Source organism: Acartia tonsa, chromosome 13 (assembly GCF_053477335.1).
Source record: "Acartia tonsa isolate MP-2025a chromosome 13, ASM5347733v1, whole genome shotgun sequence".
Classification (NCBI taxonomy): Eukaryota; Metazoa; Arthropoda; class Copepoda; order Calanoida; family Acartiidae; genus Acartia; species Acartia tonsa.
In genome coordinates this window covers 38,327,941-38,352,613 of record NC_137272.1, presented here as the reverse complement: position 1 = coordinate 38,352,613, position 24,673 = coordinate 38,327,941, and the positions used below count along the sequence as shown (strand labels likewise).

The 24,673-nt window shown below is 35.8% G+C and overlaps 1 protein-coding gene across 1 annotated transcript in view; it reads left to right on the top strand.

The window, feature by feature from the left end:
- The window catches only part of LOC145335293 (uncharacterized), a 33,536-nt gene extending 26,599 nt beyond the window's left edge, over positions 1-6,937 (top strand). Inside the window, exons 28-31 of the mRNA XM_080181030.1 lie at positions 4,996-5,070; positions 5,550-5,605; positions 5,946-6,023; positions 6,786-6,937. Coding sequence (XP_080037156.1) covers positions 4,996-5,070; positions 5,550-5,605; positions 5,946-6,023; positions 6,786-6,937 — 361 coding nt within the window. The remainder of the gene's footprint in view (positions 1-4,995; positions 5,071-5,549; positions 5,606-5,945; positions 6,024-6,785) is intronic.
- Positions 6,938-24,673: the final 17,736 nt, after the last annotated feature.

Sequence of the window (24,673 nt, the reverse complement as noted above, 5' to 3'; positions counted from 1 at the left end):
AGGTTTTTCAAAATATCATTAAACTAAAAAGACTCAAAAAATATGTGTAAAAAATGCTTTTAACTTAAAACCTAAATTCTTTTTTTCATTTTTGTATAAAGTTTCTGCTAGTAACAAAAATAAAAAGATTTTTACGTTAATTTTGCTAAAAAAAGTCGTTTCATGTTAAAATTTACTTTTTGCTCAGTTACTTTTTCAAAACTTTAGCTCTAAAAATCTCAGCTGTTAATTGATGTAAAAAAAAATATTTTTATATCTACTTATGTAGAAATCTATAGAGAACAAGGACATATACATTTTTTAATAATTCGTTGATAAATATGGGCTGCAGATGCTAAAAAATACTTTTTCGTGGGTCATACTGTATAATACAAAGTAGAACGATGTCTGTCTATCTATCCGTCTTTCTTAAGCTTAGGATCTCGGTAACCGCTGAACCAATTGGGTTCTACTCTTCAGGTAATATACCTACTGGTCCTTTTGTGGTTTTAGGCAAAGAATCCCCCCCTCCCAAAAAATTTCTTTTTCTTTTTGTAAAATATAACAAGTTTTTGCGATGCCCTAGAGGCTAGGGGCGAAGATGCTGGAATATTTAATCGTACTTAAATAAATGAATATAAACCTCATTATTAGTTGGTACTATTTACATGATTAAATTGGGGTAAATTTTTTTAGGGGAGATAATTAAGGGGGGGTAGTTAACACCCAAAACAGATTTCAGGGGGGTAGAAAAATTTCTTGCGCGCTTCGCGCGCCATTTAAAGATTTAATGTAATTTACATAAACTTTAAATTATGTCTTCCCATATTTATACATGATATAAATTATGTAAATGAGAAATTTAAACAACTGTGATTTTTTTCAGATCTAAATGTAGAATATGATGTTGATATTTTATAGTAAAGGGGTTTTTTCCTTAATTTGAATCCAAAAGTTGATATAATGTATACTACTTTCTATAAATACTAGCGGAAAGACATCGTTCTACTTTGTATTATAGACATACTAGCGGCTTCGTCCCTAGCCTCTAGGGGCTTTGCCCCAAGAGGTTTAATCAAGAGGTGTTATTTATATTTATAAAGAAAAAGTAAAAAATAAATTGGGTGGGAGGAAATTTCTTTTCTTTTTTGGGGGGGGGGGGGGAGGCGCGGTAGTCGAACTTTCCTTTTTTGATTTCAGTTTTAAAAAGAATTTTTTTTAAGGGGAGTATTTTTCATTTTTTTAGGGGGGTTTCCCACTCCCAAGAAAATAGCTTAAAACCATCCCAGGACCAGTAGGTATATTCTCTGAAGAGTAGAGCCCAATCGGTTCAGTGGTTACTGAGATCTTAAGCTTCAGACAGACAGACGGACAGAGAGACATCGTACTACTTTGTATCATAGATGTATATGTGTTTTATGGTACGTTATTGTACGTCATTTTTTCAAAAAATGTACGTTTTTGTGTTCATTGTAATTTTTTTGTAGTACGTTATTTTCAATATTAATATCAAGAAGGCGGTGGTCGCCCTGTAAGAGTCGGTCCGTACGTCTGTAACAGTTAGCTCTTTTCGTTATCAGAATGTCCGTATGTCCATTTCAAACATGTTGATTTTCAAGTTTTTCAACATCAAATTTCTATGCATTATAATTATCTGAATGATATGATTTTTGGAATACAGATTCCTAGAACAACAATGTATAATGTTATTCAGTTCTGACACTCTACAGGTGTTAATGTTTGTTTGTCCTACTATTTCAGAGCTTCCCTTTCATGGATGTTGTCATTCTGTTTTTATAACTTTTATAAATGCTCAAATTAAAATTAAAATTTAGAAAGCGTAACAACTCTATAATCGTTACCAGAATGTCCGTACAACTATTTTAAACATTTTATTACTATTTTATTACATACAAAATGATATTTTATTTTTCTAAAAAAATAGCTGTTTTAAGGCATACAAAAATTATTGCATGAGAATACTGAAGGGGTTGGAAAGACAAAAGTATAAGTACAGATTCTATATATAACATATCTCCGCCCATTTCCCTATCCAATTTAAATTTTAGCTAACAAAAAATAGCTATTTGTTCTGAACGGACGGAACGATCCTAATCATAGAAAGCTTCGCTTAAAAAAAAAGCTTATTATATAAGTTTTACAAGCAGAGAATCAATACAAAACAAACAGATTCTATTTTTAAAAAAAGATTAATTTTGCAGATTTGTAATTGATTCCTTTCTACCTATTCCCTAGAAAGGTCCAAGTCATGCTCTAACTAAGGATCTCACTAACCGCTGAACCAATGAACAATAAAGCTTCTTAATTAAAAGTGAAAGTTAAATTTTGTTTCTTTTAACTTTTAAAACTGCTCATATTTAAACATCAAGTTCCTATTGTAAAGATTTATGGGAAGGGGTGTTAATTATATCTACTGCTGTTAAAAACAAAGCTTTTCTATAATTGGGGTTGGTTTCACGTCCGTCCGTCTGTACATCTAGAACTGATAGATTAAGAAAGTGGAACAACTTTATAATATTAACTTATAATTCTGTTTATACTTTATTCTGATTATTCAGTTCTGACAATCTACAAGTGTTACTGTTTGTTTGTACTACTGATTCACTTTTATGGATGTTGTCATCCTTGTTGATAAACCCTCTGATTTCCTTTATTTGGCTAAAGTTAAACAGAGTTGCCCCCCCCCCCCCCCCCCCCCATATCCAATTGAATATGATTTACTACTATTTTCTGCCAAAATAAAGGTAAAAGGTAAAACATGGACAATAATAGTTATTTCTTTCATTGTATTATAAACGGCTTTCCGCGGATATAGAATGTACAATTATAAGATTAAAACCAGTTTTTTTGGCCCCGAGGTGCCGAAGAAAAAAACTAATTCTATATTCTAATCTCCCTCCCCCCCCATAAAAAAAAGTTGCTCTTAAGAATTCATTTGTAGTTCAGGAAGGGAGCAGAGAAAATAAGAACGGCTTGTTTTTTTCCTATGCCTTGTAAAGTAAATCATATTCAATTGAATATGGGAGGGGGGGGGGGGGGGGTTAAAAAACCCTGTGAACACACCCCACCCCCCATAATCCTATACAATAGGAAGTTTAAATATGAGCATTTATAGAAACAACAAGGATGACAACATCCATAAAAGCGAAGCGCTGAACTGGTAGGACAAACGGACATTAACACTTGTATAGTGTCAAAATTGAATAATCAGATTATAAATGTATAAGAGTCGATGTAAAATTGATTATAGAGTTGCTACGCTTTCTAAATCTTACCTAATTACTGCAGGAATCACTATGCAAAGTTTGAAATCGATAGAACAGTTCTAACATGCCTAAATTAACGAAAAAAGCTATCTGTTACGGACGGACGTACGGAGTGACGGACGGACGTATGGACGGACCGACCCTAATTATAGAAAAGCTTCGCTTTTAAAAATTAACTTTTATGTGAGACAATGTTAGATATACCTTTGTAAGAATGTGTTTCTAAGGACTAATTTTTAAAAGCGAAGCTTTTCTATAATCAAGGCCGCTCCGTCCTTTACTGATATCTCTTATCATAATTTTCTTTTCTATAATTGGGGTTGGTTGCACGTCCGTCCGTCTGTACATCTGGAACTGATAGATTTTTTAGAATTTAGGCATGTTAGTATTGTTCTATTGTACAATTTAGAAAGCATAGCAACTCCAAATATTCACTTATAATTTTGTTTTTACTTAAACATTTATATTCTGATTATTCAGTTATAACAACAGACAAAATACAAGTGTTAATGTTTGTTTGTACTACTATTTTGCTTTTAAGGAAGTTATCATCCTTGTTTTTTATCTCTCAATTTATTCTTAATCCTCTCCCTCTCCCATATGTTGACCCGTTTAAGATGACCCCTTCTTAAGTTACAGTGGAGTATTATCATAAGAACCTCATAAAAAGGAGGGAAATTTTAACTGAAGATAAATTTTTTTTCTGCAGTGCCGCTACTTTACAAATACGAACTGTAAAATTACAAGTCAAACAAGATAAAGTGGTTCTTTGACAATCACTATTTAATCTGGACAACATTTTGCTTCAGTAAACAATGTTTATACTTTATAATGACGTGCATATTAAGTAAATATTAAGTAAAAAAACCTTTCAGTGTTAAAAATCTTATCTATTATACAAATTTTATATCTATTTAAATTTTTTCATGTATATTTCAACAAAAAAAAACTTTAGCTAGAAATTTTTTTTTGTAATATGCGAAGGTTCCGTGATCATATGAACATGCTAATTTATTTGAGAAATCCAATATTTTTTAAAAAACTCAAATTGCCCAATAAAATTAAACGGTCTAGCTAAGTTTTTGAAAGGGATAATTAGTGATTTACAACGATATCCTGGCCGTATGAAAATGTATAGCTATTTCAATATTTATAATATTCCCATTTAACCCCTTTCTTTCACACGTTTAACCCCAGTATGAAAATTAGGGAATTTAGCAATATTTGGCACCAATTTTAATATTTTGAAGCCTTAAATTAGTTTTTGAAACTAACGATATGACTGGTTATTATAAACCCTTCTCAGAGTTTGTATGTGCTTGTAATTTGTATGACGTAGGTCTTGAGATAATTTCAAAGTGCTTTAAATTTCAAAGACATATTTAATGTTAAGTAGCCGAAAATGTACAATAATTTACATAGATTGAAAATAGGGGGGGGGGGGGGGGAGGATGATATTTTTTCTCTATTCCTAACCCTAACTCTGCGGGGCTACCCAGCACTCAAGATAACTTAACCTTTTCTAACCTATCAGACAGACGAAAAATCATTCCTTTTTCCTCTTTAATTTCAATTTATTTCAAAATAAAGGGAAGGGAGGGGGAGGGTGGGTCAGTGCTCAAACGGATTAAAACGTCTATTTTTATTTTTGACAAATATTATAACCAACTAAATATCTATGCTACAAAGCTAAATAAGATTCTCCACTATTTTAATCTTTTAATTTTAGATTTAATGTAAGACGACATCAAATGTTGTATTGTCCAAGAAAAGATGAAATAGATCCTCTTCTATTGGGATTAAGGAATTTTTTGTCATATTTTTTTGTAGCTCATCTACAATATAACTAAGAAATTTATGTCTTGTCTGTCTAACCGAGTTGCGTAACAAAAGTTAATGTTAATCAACAAATTAGGCTATAAAAAAGAGATTTGTATATTTTTTTTGGTGAGAATTCCCTTAACATTACATTTTTCTACTAATGCTCAGCTTTTTTATATATCAGACACAGAAGCCTATAAACTGATTATACTATTATTTGGCATTAGCTGTCAGACTAATCTTGAACTGTTTTTTGTGGATACAATTATATAACTTATATATGTGCAATACATAGTATGATATCGTTCTTCATTTCCGTTTATGCAGATAACCTATTGTAAAAAAGAACATGATATAATAAGTCTAGGTATATGTTTAAAGTTATTAATGAAATACCAATATTCTCATAAATTATCATTAATTTAAATAGAAAATCAAAGACAAAACAATGCATCAAATCAGACCTGGAAATCTTGAGAAACGAAACCTGGTGGCTGGATACAATGAAGTAGATCCAGGTATATTAATAAATGCCTTTTGGCACAAAGGGCCTGTTGAGCACTGATAACCATCCCTATTTAAAACAAAGGGGGTCTAACCTAGCGGGGCAAACAAGTAATCAATAAAACCTAACCTGACAAAAAGTACTGAACAATGTAATATTCGGTTTTATCCCCAATTATATACTCTGGGAGAAAGGGGACATTAGTCTGTTTTTTACACTGGTCTTCGAAGTTTTATAACGTTTTCTTATTCGTTGGCGTAACAACTTTAGAGATAAAAATCAATATATCGCCCATTGTCTTATCCCTTTAGATCCCTGTCAATGCCTTGAAGTTTCAACGGTTTTTTGTTCAGATGTTGACTTGGATGAAATAATTTTGCCAGTTGAAGACGACCTTATTCTTGAACAAGTTACTGCAAAGGATAGCGATGGTAGGTTTTTGTTATAGTCATTCCAGGCTTAAGTGGAGGATCACAGGAGATGTATGAGTTTTTTTTTCGGATAATTTTTTTTGGAGGGAGGTAATTTTTATCCCAAATTCAAGAAAGAAAACACTAGGTACACCAATAAGATTATTCTCTTTAAAGGAGCCAAATCGGTCCAGTGGTTCACAAGATATTAAGCTGTATTCATACAGACATCATTCTACTCTGTATTGAAATTATAAGATATTCATGTTTGCGTTGCATTGTATGGCCATTATAAAGGTGTTTTTTTTTATTCCGTCATTCCAAAACAAATACGTAACATTGTTTTCAAGACCTATACAAGGGGTTGTTGGAATTTTATTCTTAACTCTAATCTTAAGACCTATACAAGGGGTTGTTGGAGTAATTATTCTTAACTCTAATCTTATAATCAGCAGGTCATAGTATGAAGTTTTCTAATCAATTGATTTATGGTGACACATTAAATACTAGAGGGGGAAGGGATTGAATAACTGTATATCCCTTTCCTGAGGACCTTGTGCCGACTTTTAATTGGGTCTTTGAACGAATAGCGTCGGGAATATTAACAAGTCGCTTTAAAAGAGCAGAAAGCAATTTGCTAGCAGACGAAAAAGGTCCTTAACAGCCTAACAGGGGGATCCAAGTATTTGTCTCGTTATACATTTATTGGGGACACTACCCTTGAAATGCTACTAATGCATTTTTAAAATTTTTTGTCAATCCTTTAAATGGAATTTTTTTTAGATGATACCGAAGAAAACGCGCTAGAGATCAACGAAGACCCTTTGGAGGAGGTTGAAACTATTGAAACTACCACTGACAATATTGGTATGGCTTGTCAGGAAGTTTTGCAAGATGATCAGCCTTCAGGGATTTCAAGATTCATTATAGATTAACAAAGATAAGTGTGTTAACACTCAACGCAGCCCTCATACCCCCCCCCCCCCCTAATATTAACCTGTGGTTTTAAATTAAAGGAACATTGGTATCTTATAACGCCTTCTTAATTAAAAAAATGACATGGTTGGGGGGGAAATTATTATGCTATGGTTCCTTAATATCTTTAGAACCAGGGCCAAAGCTGCAAATTGTGCTCCGGAAGTTTTTGGGGCCTTCTATAATTGCAAGGCACTGCAACTGGTGGGTAAATATTTTTCATAAGCAAGGAAGGGGGAGGTCAAAACAGTTTTGAGATTTTTGGAGTGAAATCAGTCGCGTGTTAAGTGATTTTATATCCCAGGGGAGTGTAAAACCTTTAGGGGGATGAAGGAGGGCAGTTTTTCCTAATATCCTGTTTTAGGGGGGTAATTACACCCCACTACACCGCCCCTTTCAAATGCCACTGGTTGAAATTATTCAATTCATGTTATTCTTTACCTAATGAATCTTGTTGTTACTGAACCCTTAGGAGATGATGTTGTAAAAGAAGCAATGGCCCAATTAGATAGAATAGAAAAAGACATCGGTATGCAAGTCAGAAAATCTAAATATTAACTTCTAAAAATTTGCAGCCTTACGAATCGTAAAACCGGAGCATATAAATTGATCTTAAAATATGTTAAATTTAGATTGAAATTTGACCCTTATAATTTAATTTTTATCTAAAAATTTTGTGTGTATGTATATATTCGTTCTCTTCTAGTCTTCAAAATGTGATTTTTTTCATTTGATTGTATATTAAAAAGACAGTAATGATTTTATATTTTTTTCATTAATACCTAAATACTTTTTTCTTCAAAAATGTATTTTTGTTAAAAACATTTACTTAATAATGTATTATTATACAAGCAAAGATTTTCGAGTCATTATTGAATTGAATAGCTTTTTGATTTCTAGAATTTATCAAAGCGTTTAATATTAAAATATTTTATTGTCAGTTATGAATGTACAATAAAGTATACAATACTGATATAATATTAGGTACATGATTTTTACAATAGAATAATCTGTAAAAGAGTAGCTTCGCTATAATAGCAAGCTATAAATTAGAATATTGTTTATTTATGAGTAACATAGAAACCAGTAGATAAAAGTTAGAGCAAGGTTCGTTTTGTTCGTTAATATCTCGTCAAATATTGAATCAATTGGGAATTTCATTATATCGAAGCCTTAAAGAATTCCCGGAACGGATTTCGGCTATTTTATTTTCATAAAACTTCTTGGGTATAGTCCCTTTCGGGGCAACGCCCCTTAAAGGGCGAATCGTCGTATTTTTAAAATGGCTTTTGATAGGTTATTTTAGGCAAGGTTAGGTTATGTGATTGCCCTGCAGGGTTAGAGCCCCCCGCAGGGGCTAGAAGGATAAAAGCTACTGTGATGTTGCCACGAAAGTGACTTCTTTAAGATCTCCTAGATGCCGTATGTTTCCATATTGCATATATAATATATATTGTGGTATTCACCATCCAAGTTTATGTATCTCCATCCCTGTCCACATTCCTATACTTCTCTGGCTGAGTCAGACCTCCACTTGTAACCGCCAATATACTCCATCCTGCTGTGTTGAGGGCTAGTTGATTGTTGCAGGCCAAAGAGTGAATACTTCTCTCCCGTCTGCATTCGGTTAGATACAAGCCTATAAGTCTAGGCTGGCGGTATCTATATTATACACGTGGTTTTCTGTCCTTCACAGAAAACGAGACGTCCAAGCCTTTAATTGATATCATATTAAATAGATCCTATAATAATAATCCCATTAATCTGCCTATTCTAACCAGTTTTGATTGCTTAATAAATGTTGTATTTTTTAGAAGTACCTTTGTTATATTATTGATATTTAATTGTATCGAAGCTACTCTATACTCGTATTCCGGTCTGTCTGTACATCCCCTCATACGTCATTTTGGCGCAGTCTTGTCTACCACTCAATTTTTGAGGGGGGAAGGTATAGATAATTATTAACGTACAGACAAAATTAAATCGTAAAGTAGCTTCGATTGCAAAGTGAAATTAATATTTTCCTGATAACTAAGTTTATTCACGGAAACAGTTTATAGTAACAATTTGTTACAGAATATTTCTAATAATTATTTCGTGGCAAACTGCCAAATAAAGATAAAAAGGAACCCGCCTTTTATTTTCACACTAGTATTTAATTTCACACATTTCCATATTTTCTCCCTAAAACAGGAAGAAAGGGATAGTTCCAAGTTCTTAAAAAAGTTCGTGGTAGACAAAGCAGTGTTAACGAACACTACACTCCAGCACCATGACCGATAATGCCAAGAAAGGGGATAATGATAAAACCAAAAATCCGCCGCCTCCGCCGGCTCCGGCCGTCCCTGGTACCTCGCAGCAGCAGTCTGACCCGCTTTCCCCTGAAAAAATTAAAGAACTCATAACGGAAGCGTTAAATGTTAAGTTAAACGAATACTCGTCACATTATAGAGATATAATAAAACAAGAATCTGAGATTATGAAGCTCGAAATAGAAACAAAATGGGCAGGGTTTAAGGACACGGAATCACATCGCAGATTATTAGCCGACACCGACATCTTAGAACTAAAACGTAGAGTATCAAAACTCCCAGCAGACGGAAATCTTGGCCCATTGTTTGCGGAAAAAACGTTAAACGAAAGTCTTAACACGACTCACTTTAACACCATAGGTGATGATTCAATTAATGCCACTTTTTATGACCGGCTATCGGTCCAACAAAAGATAAACGTGATCGAATGGGTTGCCAAGGATAGAATTACAGCCCCAGGTTGTATGGCCTATTCAATTGTAGGCTTTATAGGTCCGGCGGATAATGACAATTGGATGAATGTAAGAGAAACTTCTCTAACGGAATATGAAAAAACCTTATTAGAAAGGTTTCCCTTTATCCCTGATAGGATTAAGTCGTTAGAGCCCCTCCGTAGACCTACACGGTCTGCACCCAATGTAGCAACAAGACCCTCTACAAGAAACACACCAAACACAGGCACATCCGCGGCGGCAACAACTAGCGCCGCCGACGATGATTTTATTAAAGAATGCTTTATTAAGGGACAAAAATGGGATTCCAATTTTGCGAGGGATGCCCCTAGGTGGGACGGCAGGGCCGACTTTGATAATTTCTTTTCTAATTTGTGGAGGGTTGCAAAGACATACAGAATCTGTGACCCAATCCTTTTTAAGGATATTTTATACCAGCGAATTTATGACTCTAGAGGGGAACGATTAGGAGACCTAATTACGCCTGAAAGAAATCAGGCCTTATCTGCCTTAAGTTATTACCTGATGATTAGGAGGCTGGTCACTCCTTTCTCGGATCCAGAAGTAGCCTCGCAGTACTTCTACAACCTAAAACAGGAGACTAATCAACCCCTTGACACCTATTTTGAAAACAAACTTAGGGTGTTCAAACTCATGAATCCTGGCCTCATACCTAAAAAGAAGTGGAAAGAATTCTATCTTAACGTTAGCAAAAACCTGCTGTATACCAACCTTGCCATGGACATGGCCAATTATGTTGAGAGTATGCAATTTTTGGACGATTACAACGCTTACTTAAATAAACTTATTAACCTCGGACAAAGATACGTTAATTGGGATGGGTCTGGCCATATTAGCAAGGAAAACCTTTCGGCTTGCTATTCCCAAGCCATGGAAATGTTCCTACCTAAAAATTCTGCGGAAACGAAAAAACAACCCATAATCAGCATTATCGAAGATAATACCCCCACTAACACGGCAATGTATAAAGAAAACTTAACCGAAGAACCTGACGAGGTTCCCTCTTGGGTAGATCATGAGGATGATCCTATTGCTTGGGATCAAATCGAGGGCGTTATAGGAGCCTTTAATGGGAGGAGTAAAAACATTAAATGCTGGCATTGTAATATCCCTGGCCATGTAGTGCAGAATTGCAACAAAAAGAAAGCTGGGGAGCCCCCACATCCTGAGTCCCGCTTTGGTAAAACACGGAGTAAATTCACACCACCTAGAAAAGCTCCAAGTAATAGTAATAAAATACCTGAGCAATATGCACGTAAAACTATCAACCAAATGGATCAGGAAGCCAGCGAGGAATCTGAAATAGATAAATATGTACAAGCGATTGTTAAAAATCACGTCCATTAGATGTAGAAAATAAGTGAATATATGCGATATTAATTGTCCCTATCCCAGAAAATAAAAATTTGCTGAATGAATTTCATATTTTGATATGAAAGATAAACAAAATATCCCATGTCAAGCTAAACTTGCAAATTCCTTAATATCAAATATCCCTTGCCAAGCAATGCTTTGGCGCGAAAAAATAAAACAAATTGTTATTATTAAGTCTGACTAAGCAACACAAAATAAACTCCTTCCCCTCCTTCCCCTATCCAAATGTAGCTGATACAGGAAATTGGGGGAAATAGGGAGGTAACCTGAGGAGCATTTCACATGCACTTAATATTTCCATTTTTTAAAAATCTAATAGTCTTTATAAAGAAACCAACAAGTGAATACCTATTTTCTATTTAGTAGTATTTATTTTTAATATCGCATGATCTATCTAAAATGTAAATATCGTATATTTTGAGTGTATATATAAGAATCTAAAACATTCTAGTTCAATTTTTAACCGCTAGGGGACCTTAAGCGAATTATCTGTATATAAACAATGATTTTTGAGTTAAATCCTCAGTATCAATTTTATCTGAGAGTTGCACACTCTTAGCCTCTGATTTTTGTAGCTGAAATATTTCAGCAATTATGTATAATAACTTATTCATATGGATAAATATTATTGCATTTTGTACAGTGACAATAATAGAACTATATTTAATTTATTATGTATCCGAAAGATGTCGCCTAGAATGCTACCGCGGTCCGTATAAGTAAATAATAAGAAGGGGGGGTCTACTGGAAAATCTGTATAAATACGAGCAAATTTCCAAATCTAATTCAGTTGTTCTTTGTTGTTATCATTTACACTCTGATTTTTTGAGCTGCAATCAAGCAGCAGTTAAAAATTAAAAACTTTAATCGCTTAAAACGTGATTAATAAAATCTTAAAACATTTTGATTAAATTATTTTCCGCTAGGATTACTGGCAGAATAAAATAAACTTAGTTCTATTAGCTTCCGCTAGGATTACCAGCGGAATAAAAAGTCTATATAAAAGTGAATGCATATTATTAATCAAGGCCAGTTACTATCAAAGCAGTTACTACAAACCACTTCTTATTTTTGAAGCTGATTTCAGCATTAATTATACTTTAGTAAATATATAAACTTGTTCTACCCCATAGGTGGAAAAATTAAGTATAAATACTAACAATATCAGAATAATAAATCAGTCATCATTGACCCTCTTTATTATATTAGTCATATCTAATATTTTTTGAGCTGTAATTCAGCGCTAACTTTATATTATTTGATATTGTGAATCAAATGCTAACTAGTAAAACTATATTTTGTATAAATACAGATATAAGTCGAAAAATAAGTCAGTCTGTTTTTAATGTCTTGTTAGTTGCAAGCTGAACACTTATTTTTAAGCTACTTTGTAGCCTTTCAATCTTTCGAAAACTTTTTAGTTCAATTTTATTCCGATAGGTTTTTATCATATATCCAAGTATATAAATAAGGACCCGTATTAAAGTTTAGTAGTCTCTTTAGAACTATCAACATTCTCATGCTTATTAAGAAATTTCTGGAGCTGAAAAGCGCTTAATAAAAACTTAATGAAACCCAGAAAGTTATATAAAATTATTTTAACAATTAACCATATTGTTAAAACATTTCATTATTTAAAAAGATTCGACAGACAACTATACCTGGAACACAGGAAATCTCTGTGTGAGGATTACCATCGTCTAACCGCTGAGGTGGGAATCTTGGAAAATATGCATCTTAGGCTTCGACTAAAAATATAATTTATTTTATAATGCCTATCTGTGCAAAACTAAAAGTTCTTAATCCCGTGGGGGGGGAATTCCTGCAACACGCTTTAGTGGATACAGGAAACAACTTTAGGTCCCTTATTTCTAAAGAAATCTTAGATGATAATAAAATTACATTCACCCCTGCCAATCTTAGCGCTCTGTCTGTAGATTTAAAACCAGTAAATATCATAGGACACGTAAGTTTAAAATTCAGCTTTGATGGGTCAGATAAAATATTCGAAGAAACGTTTTACATCCCTGAAACGACGTCTAAAATTATAAATCTAGGATATGAATTTCTCAAAGTTAATCGAATTAATTTGTTACTAGATAAGTTGTCCTTCGAGCTCCCCACTGGCGAGCAAATCCCAATAGAAAATTCAACAATTAACATAGTTGAAGAAAGTAAAAACATACCCTTGATTCCTACAAATAATGTTCATACGGAACAAAACTCCCTTATCCCAGGAATAAATTGGAGTAACCAAGGGGGGACTGGGACATTAAAACAAAATAAAACATGCGTAAAATTAGCAAAGAAAACAACATTCTTGCCGGGGGGGAATACAACGGTGATAACAATACCTATCCATCAAAAAAATAGGAAGCTGTATATATCCCCAAATAATTCTAAAATGACAAGCCATAACGGCTTGATGCTTATGGAGGGTATTTATAATGTAAATGAGAAGGGAGAATGTTGGGTAAATTTTGTCAATTTAGCAGGAAAAAATATTACCTTATTGAATAACGTTAAAGTTGGATATTGCTTTGAATTTGAATCAGATTCCCCAAATTCCTGCAATAAAAATATTAATCAAATAAATGAATTGTCAGGAACTACACTTCTTAAAAGAATTAAATTCATTAAAGAAAAATTAGACTTAGAAAATAGTGATCTTATCAAAAATAACCCAGGGATGAAGGAAAAGGTAGTAAAATTATGCCTTGATCATTTTGATATATTTTCGGTTGACGATGCCGATATCGGTAACTGCGATCTCTTACAGTATAAAATAGACTTGATCCCCGGGGCTAAACCTATTAAGGCTAGAAACATTCAATTAAACCCATTATACGAAGCCAAATTAAAAGAACAAATTGAAAATTGGCTAAGGGGGGGCGTCATTGAGGAGGGCTACAGCGAGTGGTCCTCCCCAATCTTTGCGGTAAAGAAAAAACCAACGGCTGGGGGGGAAGGCAAACTTAGGTTCGTTATCGATTTTCGTGCGCTTAATAGTGTAACACGAAAAATTAATTGGCCCCTTCCCTTGATTTCTAGTAATTTAGAAAAATTAGGCACTGGTAATGTATTTACCACCCTCGACTTGACTAGCGCATTCCATGCGCTAGCCATTTCGGAGGAAAGTAAACACTTGACAGCGTTCACAGCCCTTAACAGGCAGTATCTTTTCCAGAAACTGCCGTTCGGACTGTGTAACGCGCCAAGTGTTTTCTGCCATTTGATGGACAGAGTCCTAACCCTTATCCCTGGCTTATGCGAATTTATAATTTCTTACCTTGATGATCTTATTATATTCTCAAAAAATGTTGAGGAACATCTGAAGCATCTCAGAAAACTCTTCGGAGTCCTAAAAATAGCAAAACTTAAGTTAAATCTAGCCAAATGTAAATTTTTCACATCCGAATGTACATATTTAGGTCATATAGTCAGTTCCCAAGGACTTAAAATGAACCCCGCATATTTAGAACAAATTAAAAATTGGAGCAGGCCCAGGACAGGCAAGGAACTCCAGCGTTTCCTGGGCTTCTCCAATTATTATAGGGCCTATTTCCCATCCTATGCAAAAAATTCTTGTACCCTAGATGAACACAGAAACGATAAAGTTATCGAATGGACCGATTCCCTATCAAAAGATTGGGAAAATTTCATAAATATGTTCTCAAATTCTATAAGTAAAGGCTATCCCCAGTGGGATAATCCTAACCCCTTTATAGTAGATGTAGATTTTTCTACAAGTTATTTCGCTGGAATTCTCAGCCAAAACCAAGGGGGGGAAGAAAGAATTATTGGAATATGTTCCAAAAAATGTAACGGAGCAGAGAAAAATTATCCAAGTTATAAAGGCGAATTAGCATGTCTAGTATTTGTTCTTAAAACCTTTCTTCATTATTTAAGATTTAGAAACTTTATTGTACGTACAGATTCGATTTCCTTAGTTCATTACAAAAAATGGCAAAAAGGAACAATAAATGGTGTAACTCTGAGATGGATTTTCTTTATCCAAAGTTTTGACTTTACAGTAATTCATAGGAAGGGTAGGGACCATTGCAATGCCGACAATCTATCTAGAGGGCAATTTTTATGCAAAGAACATAAGGAAACCGATTGTGAAAAATGTACTAGCTCATTTACCTTGGATCCTTATGAACAGGACTGCCCCTACCAAGACCAGATTTTTGAGTTACATGCGGCTTCGGAAGTCGGTGTGCACAATGTTTGGCAATCTGAAACACAAAAAGATCAAGTATTATCTGACATTCGTAGGTGGATATTCGAAAAAAAGAAGTTGTCGAGTTTCGAAAAAGCTGAACTAACCGGCCGGAAAGAGGTCCTTTTTAAATTAATAGAACATTTATACGTTATGGAAGGACTTCTAATATTTAGACAACCTCTTAGCAATGGAACATTCATTGAAAGACCCGTCGTACCCATTGGATTATATAATAAAGTTTTTGAATTAGCACATAATAATATTATAGGTCACAAGGGGGTTAACGAAACAATACGCAAGATAAATGAAAGATTCTTCCTTATAGGAATTAATAAGTTTGTTGAATCACGCATCAAAAATTGTATCACCTGCCTAAGAAAAATAGGACAGGTACCTAAACATAAACAACCTATCACCCATTCAGCCATTAGTCACGAGATTTTTGGCCAGGTATCAGTAGACCTTATCGGTCCTTTAACCCCTAACTATTTCCAAGGACAACATGTCCGCTACATATTTACCCTAGTTGACCTATTCTCTAGGTACATAATCGCCCACCCCATCAAGGACGCCACCGTGGAAAGCACGGTGAAGGTCATCCTTGAACAGGTGGTACCCACCTACGGCTTATTTCGGTCATTGAGGAGTGACAGGGGAACAAATTTTACTGGGGAAGTTTTCAAAAAAGTTATGGATGAACTAGGTATCGAAACTAAACTTATTCCCCCAAGAAACCCTAATAGTAACCCATGTGAAAGGCATAATCAAAGCATTTATGCAGGTCTAAGATCTGATGACCGATTCGAAAGTAAAGACTGGGCAAGAAAATTAGCTTTGACCACTTTTGTAATTAACTCTAGTACGTCTAGAAGAACGGGGTATACGCCATATTACCTTATGTTCGGCAGACAACCAACTCTCAATCTCGATTTCTTTTCTCCAATCCTGCAGAAAAGGCAAGACATTGATTGCAGGTCTTACTTAAACTACCTAAAAAATTTGGAAGAAATTATTGCACAGGTTTCCAAAAAATCTAAAATCTATTTAGAGTTTCAAAATAAATCTAGAAAGGCTTCATCTCCCCTTTTCGTTAACGACGTATGCTTTGCTTTTTTTAACCTAGTCAAGATAGGGGTCAGTAAAAAATTGCAATCTTTCTATGGGGGTCCTTTTATTGTAACAAAAAAATTCTCAGAGGCCCTTTTTGAACTCAGTCCCTTTGGATCAAATCCAATAAAAACTAACCAAGTTGTTAGTAGAGATAAAATACGAAAAATAGATTCTAAAGTAGAATTATTGGGGGAAACACTTTCCTTTAACGTCTTTCCAATTGAGGAAATTGTCCCGTCTGAGGAAATAACCCTGACCATAGATAATACCGGGCAAACCGAAATAAACGATAATAAAGGTATGGAAAATGACGATTTTACCTACCTAGATAACGATGGTGACGATTTTATAGAAGAAAACCCTGAAACTAGTCAGGACTTACCCCAAGGGGAGGTGGATTGTGATGGGGGAGGGGATATAATGGAAAAAAACTCACCATTTGAGTCACAGCCCAAAGACCAAGAACCCCCTGGCGCAGATCGGTCATCCGGTCCTAACATCCACGTCGAAAATAGTTTCTTGGAAGAAACCGTCCCGTCCGAGGCTTCTTTCTTCGCACAAAGACCCAAACAATCCAGCCCTGAAAAGGTTATTAATGTTAACAAACAAAGCATAGTACCCAAGTATATACTAGAAGAAGAAAGAAAAACTAGGTCACAAGGGGGGGATAACCGCATACATGTCCAAATCGGACTGCATAACCCAATTAAAAGGAAGAAATAAAATGTATATAAAATGTATAATTATATAAAACCAAGGTGGCAAATGTATATAGCTTAATCTACGTATGTATAATAACGAAAATAAACAAAAAATATATGTTAAAACTAACTAATAACATATTTCAGAGAAAAACAAGAAGCATAAAAATAAAATGCAGCATCATTTGGCAAAGGCACCAGGAGCTCGAGGTAAATTCATTTTGGGATTCTTGGGGCTTTTTATTATTTTGGCAAAATCAAATGCGTCCGAAATAATACAAATAGATGCGACTCAATGCGTAGCAAACGAAAATCCGCGTTTGAAAATCTCTGAATGCACTGCGTTTCTTAATATTACCAATATTGAACAAAAACAATTTCACCTACTTCAAAAGGTTGAAAGAAAAATTATACCTGGAATTCGTTGCCACCTCCGAACCAGTACTCATTACTGGTATTGTGGCAGATATAGCCACATCCACCTCGCTGCTCCAGCACTCGTGGAGATACCGAGCCTCGTAACTTATGAAGACTGTTACACCATGTCCAAAACTAAAATATTTAACTTTGAAGGAAAATCAGTCTCAGTGTATGAACACCAGATGTCATACACGCGTTTCCTGGTAAACGGGACGCTTACTTACCCCAACGACCTCCTCAACGGCATCGACCCCGCCTGCGAGGGAAACGGCGTAACCATTAACGGCATTTTTATCCCTGGGACATTTGAGGAAAAACAAATAGGGGTCCAGGCTGAGCCTGTTGAATTATTACAAACAAAAGCGGGCTGTTACCTGGGCAGTCACTGGGTGGGAAACAATTGTTTAGACCACAATCTTAGAATAGGCTACGATAGAATTATCTCAGATGATAAATCTGATAACGCACAAAAATTCACTTCTCCTTGGCGAACGGTAGACATCTTTAATATTTCATTGTTTACATTTGAAGGAGAACAGGGTGCCCAAAAATATCTAGTGATCGATCCCCAAATTACGCTAGCGCTAGAACTTAAAGATAAAAAACATTTTGAAAACCTAATTCCCGAATTATCTTATTACAAAACTAATATTGATAACTTAATGGTATGGTTCACAAACTCTGTAAAACCATATTTCCCACTTTTAAACGCTAAGGAAAAGGATGACATGTTACCACTAGAGATTTTCTATTCCTACCAACAATATAGTAAATTAATTGTCCCCGAAACTCGCTGTTTACAGAACCATTTTCTGTCTAAAAGTAGTATTCAAACTCATCGTAAAAAACTAGTTAGGGCGCTCGGTGAACTGGATTTAGTAATACAGTGCGATAGTCTTAAAATCAATGTTTCTTTGGGAGAAAATTTACCCTGTTTTGTGGATCATTTCTCGGTTTCAATCAATAATAAGACTATGGGAATATCACCATTTTCACGCAGATTGGTTAACACCACCCATTTAACGCCGACTAAATGTTCCGAAAATCCCATTTTCTTACATTTGTACCAAAGGAAAATTCCTTGGGAATCAAGGGTAGGGTATGCAATTATTAAATGTAGACCAATATCTTATGGATAAACCGATTAGCCTATTTCTTTATCATTCTTGGCAAAGCCTAGAAAAAACTAATTTCTCAGAAAGTGCCGAGGAATTATACCTCAGCCAACTTGCCGCAGACTCCAATAATTTTGAAGTAAAAATAACTGATTCCTGGTTTATTCAAACGTATCATAAGGTGGTTGATTTTCTATCTAGTACTTGGTATCATATAGTGCTTGAAGTAGCAGCCATCCTTACAGGAATAGGGTCGTTATTATGTGTCGCTTTTATCATTTATATATTAGCCTGCACCAAAATTCACGCGTACAAGGAAGGAGGTACGAGTGAAACACACGAATTGCGGGATTTTACAAATAATGGGGAAAACTAATCTCCAAAAAACGGACGACCTGTAAACAGACATATATACCTATAAGATTGTCGTCCCTAAAGGTCGTCTTTGTAAAAATATTTCCTTATTCTGTATAAGGAATTAATGACCCTTAATTTTAAGTTTATTATTTTTATTTTAGGATATCCCAGGCGGAATTTTTCAAGGGGTTTCCACCACTCCCATGGGGCCGGTCACTCTTCATACCGTCGAGAATATGAAGAGGCACCCTTCTACAATGAAGAGGACTATTATTACAACAGCAATCATGGCTATCCCCAGGGTGGCCCTGAGGAAGCCTACTATGAACCTGACGAGAACAGGTATCAGCCGCGAGTAAAACCGCCACGCAACCCTGAAAACCTCAGTGAACTTCAATGCGTCTCAAGATCGATCCACGTTTACCGCACCGCGAGAAAAGATGTCCCAAAGGAACTCCTTGAATTGCAAGAAAAATTGCGGCAGGCTAAAAATTTAGAGGCCAACAAATATCCCGATAAAGCCAGGCCTAGGGCCAGGCATCTAATGGAACAAAATAGGGGAGGGGAACCGCAAAAAAATTGGGTGGAATCGCCACCAAAACGTAGTGCCTCACCTGAACTGGAGGTAGTCGCCGTAAAATCAGCCCCAAAAGCGATAGAAAAACGTCCGCCAACACCAACAGGCAGCGGCGGCCCAGCAGCCAAGAAGGCTAAGGTGGAAACTCAACCGCCTCCATTACCCCCTAAAAAGAAAGAGACATTAGCAGAAAGCAAAATTGAGCCTAAGGCTTTTTGGGTGACTGCTGAGGAATGGAAAAAAGTCCTATCCTCCACCGTAAAAGAAGCAATGGAGGAAGCTCTTCTCCCCTTCCAGAGAAGCCTGGAATCTAAAATTGCTAGCAATGCTTCAGTCGTTGAGAAAGCATATATACAACATGGCAAGCGCCTTATTGAAATTTCCGCAGAATTACTGCGGAACCGCAAAACTTTGCGCGAAAAAATTCGCACTGTCTCTGAGGACTCGACCGTTGAGTTAAAATCACGAATGACCACGGTTATTGAGGCCACTAGTCGATTGTTGGACCAAAACTCCGACAGGGTAATTAAATATATTAATACTCGTTGTAATATTATGAATGTACCTGGGCAGAATGTGGCGACCATAGAGGCATCCCTTCCCGCTGAGGACGTATCCCGGCCAGATGATGATGGAGTTGAGCTGGTTTCCCACTATGGCGGTTCTGAGTGCTCTGATGAGTACAGGCCCACCGATAGAGAAGGCAATCCCGAGGTCCTGGATCCTGCAGAGGAAAACAGTGACACAGAGCTCGATGCTCAAATCAGTGAGCTCTTTCCATCTGGAATTGATCTGCCTGTTAATCCGCAGGCTGGCGCTGCCTCTGAAGACCCAGTGGCCACGGCTCCCTGTGAGGGCGTGTTGGCCCTCCAGAATGCTGTTGCTCCAGAGCTTCCAGCAGCTCCAGAAGATCCTACTTCCTCAGAACCCAATCATGTTGATATCGTAAAGAGGGCTATGGCCGCAATCGAAGAACCTGCGAGTACAACAGCAACCCGCAGAAGCAGGCGTGCAGGTCAACTGTGAGGGAATATTTCATATTCCCTCAGAAGGGGGCGAGTGTGGTATTCACCATCCAAGTTTATGTATCTCCATCCCTGTCCACATTCCTATACTTCTCTGGCTGAGTCAGACCTCCACTTGTAACCGCCAATATACTCCATCCTGCTGTGTTGAGGGCTAGTTGATTGTTGCAGGCCAAAGAGTGAATACTTCTCTCCCGTCTGCATTCGGTTAGATACAAGCCTATAAGTCTAGGCTGGCGGTATCTATATTATACACGTGGTTTTCTGTCCTTCACAGAAAACGAGACGTCCAAGCCTTTAATTGATATCATATTAAATAGATCCTATAATAATAATCCCATTAATCTGCCTATTCTAACCAGTTTTAATTGCTTAATAAATGTTGTATTTTTTAGAAGTACCTTTGTTATATTATTGATATTTAATTGTATCGAAGCTACTCTATACTCGTATTCCGGTCTGTCTGTACATCCCCTCATACGTCAATATAGACCATGACAAATGTTTTGATAAAATATTTCTGATGGTTCTTTTGGATTAGGTTAGGTTAGGAGAGCACCGCAGAGTAAGTACACACTAAGGAAGTTTCATATTTAGGGGGAGGGGAGGAGATTCTTTATTCTATCTTTATGTTTTTAATGAAAGCACCTGTCATGCAAAGGATACAACAGGGAAGACAAATATTTAAACATTAGTTTGAAATTCTCCATGCAGGGTGTTGTTGTGTAACAAGGAGGTTCTTGACCATCGTCTGTTAAGATTAGAGTTTGGACTATCCGTGGATATGGAAGGACTGTCTGTCTCAGAAAATGGCCTGAAATAAAATAATTAAATCATTTAAATTTATGAAGATAGGTCTTTTTATGCTATATAATATCTTACCAGAGAAAGAGAGGACAATGGCAGCTTATACCAATAACGAAATTAATTCGAAAAAATTCACGAAACCTATACGCGGTTTTCAGCTGTCGTTGGGGGGCAACACATCGTAAAATTGACGACCTCTCCATTTGTCCCCCAAATATTATTTTAGATTTAATTTTCTTGTTGGTTATACCTTATACCTGGGACAATGGGCTGTTTATTATACAATTCCTCAAAGTTATATAATTCGTTGGCCCAACAACCTTAGGAATTTAGTGAATTTTGACTGGTGGATTCATTAAGTTTAGTGTTCAAACGTTTCAGACACTAATTAATTTTAATCTACAGAAGGGGTTATTTTGTGTATCATCATATGGGATGTACATAAATTTATCAGCCATTGTCTTATCCCTTTAGATCCCTAATATCTTGCTCTGAGCAACCTTGTATCATGTCATTTTAGATTTTTATGAAGATTTGTTGGTGTTGTGGCTATAGCCGATTCAAACTTTTTAACTCACTATCTCAGCGGAAAGTGTCATGTGTGACATCATAAAAATACGTCAACACGAGAAGGTTGAGAGGAGAAGTTGAAAAGGAAACCCGTAAAAAAGAGATAGGCCTATTTTTATGACGTCACACATGACGCTTTCCACTGTCCCAAAATATATACCTGTAGCCTGCAAGAGGCCCAAAATGATTATTGCCTGGCTGAAAACTCTCAACATGATATGGCTTATTGGAAAACTAAAACAAAATATTCCAATAATTTTTTGGAGAAAGACTAAACTACATAACTTTTGTGTCACTTTTGAGAAAGACGATACCCTTTTCTCCCATCTCATTTGAAGAGATTTTCTTTCCCCTTCCCTTTTTCTTTTCCACTTATATGACGTCATATAGGAATCGTATTCCTCAGAAGTGACACAAAAGGTATGTAGTTTAGTCTTTCTCATTTTTTGAAGGAACAAGGACAATTTCATACTGTAGGAGCAAAATTTAGATGAAGTATAAAGATACACATGGAGATTTTAGAGATTAAAACAACAGACTAACGGCCAGACAATCCTTATAATAATGTCTGTTTGTGTGTACCGAAGGATCTTACTTAACAGGGTAGCCTCTCCTAGGTCCTGGGAAGGTTTATGAATATTTGGGGGGAGGGTACCACCACCCTCCAAAGAGAAATCACAAAAAAAATCCAAACAAATTTTTGCTTGCCTATAGACTTCAACGCAACATAAAGAGGTATCGTAGAGACTTTAAAAAAAATATTTATTTTCTTCAAAAATCTAATATAAGAGGTGGGGCTTCGGTGGTAAAAGAAGAAGTTTGAGTGAAAATATCAGTTATTGAATAATTAGAACAACAAAAGTATAATGTGAAAATAGTTTTCTTTCTAACCTTTGTATAGTTTAAATACTACTAGCGGATACGCCCATAGAGGCCTCTAGAGAACCCGATCAGTTTGGCGTTCAGTGGGATCCTTCGGTACAAACAAACAGACAGACTAACACATATCCTGTTACTTTATTTTAAGGATAGTTGCTTTGCTCCAAGGGAAAATAGCCTAAATCTAACCAAAGACATTATTAAGCTTTCCTGAAAAGAACAACCGAAATTTTGACCAGTAATTTTTTAAACAAAAAACCTTATACTTCTTTATTATAGGACTAGCGGCTTCGCCCCTAGCCTCTAGGGGCTTTGCCCCAAGAGGTTTGATCAAACCAATTTTTCGTTTTTTAGATTTAAAGGAAAATTTTGGAGGGGGGGGAAAATTTTTTTTTTTTTGGGGGGGGGGTAGTCGACCCCACTATTTTAATTTTAGTTTTTAAAAGAAAAGAAAAAAAATATTTTTTTGGGGGAGGGTATTTTTATTTTTTGGGGGGGTTGGGGGTGTCCCACCCCCCAAGAAAATAGTTATAAACCTTCCCGGGACCTATGAGAAGCTACCCTGTAAAGGAGAACCCGATCGGTTCAACGGTTAGCGAGATCCTTCGCTACAAACAGACAGATATCGTTCTACTTTGTATTATAGACTAGCAGCTTCGCCCCTAGCCTCTAGGGGCTTTGCCCCAAGAGGTGATAAAAAAAATTAAGGTGAAATTCGTAAAAGGACCAAGGAAATCTCCTGCAAAAAAAAATAAAGGACCAAGGAAATCTTCTGCAATAAAAAAAATGGGGGGGATTTTTTGTTTATGGGGGGGTTGAAGGTGTCCCCCCCCCCCCCCCAAGAAAATAGCTTAAAACCATCACAAGACCAGTAGACATAATCCCTGAAAAGTAGAGCCCAATCGGTTCAGCGGTTACTGAGATCTTAAGCTTCAGACGGACAGACATCGTTCTACTTTGTATTATAGATTAATCGAACTTACCATAAAATATAGTTTTTGTAGATAATGCTCTGTTAATCTCTTGAAATTAATATCCTGAATCAAAATTAATCTGAATTAATTCTGTATAAAATCTTACTGGATTAATCGAGATTTGTCGAAACTAGGATTTGGATTGGGCATTAAGTCTTCTTAAAACGTTTGTAGTGTTATTCCTCAAAGTGTCTTGCTGAGCACAAAGACCCCCATTACTTTTCAAATGAATTGATAATAAATGAAGAGGGGGGGGGGGTGGTTAGTTTTTGATATTATTCACTTAACACTTAAGGTCGGGTTAGGTTAGGTTACTTTGGGTACTGCTTAGAGAAACAACTCTCTTATTTCTGGGGTTCTTTTCATTATTCTAATGATAATGGAAATTTGAACTTACCACAAACAGAAAAATGAAGAAATTGACCGAAGAATCTGCTACAATCAAAAGATGGGATACACCAACTAAATATTTTTAATAGTTTTTATCTATATTTTGATACAAAAAGCACTACAGAAAATAGACGGAATTTTATATGTTAAATGATATATGTCCAATCGGTGTCGTACACAGGTTTTTGCCAGGGAGGATATAGTATTTCTTGAAGAAGATAAAATGGGGAAGGTAGACTTCAATTTAAGTGGATGTTGACACCCACCTTCCACGCGCTTATGTGTTCAATGTTTTAATCATCAGAGGGGAAGCAAAACCCCCATTCAAATTTTTAACAAATTTTCTTTATGTTAAAACATTCCTTTGACTTAAACAAAGCATTTGAC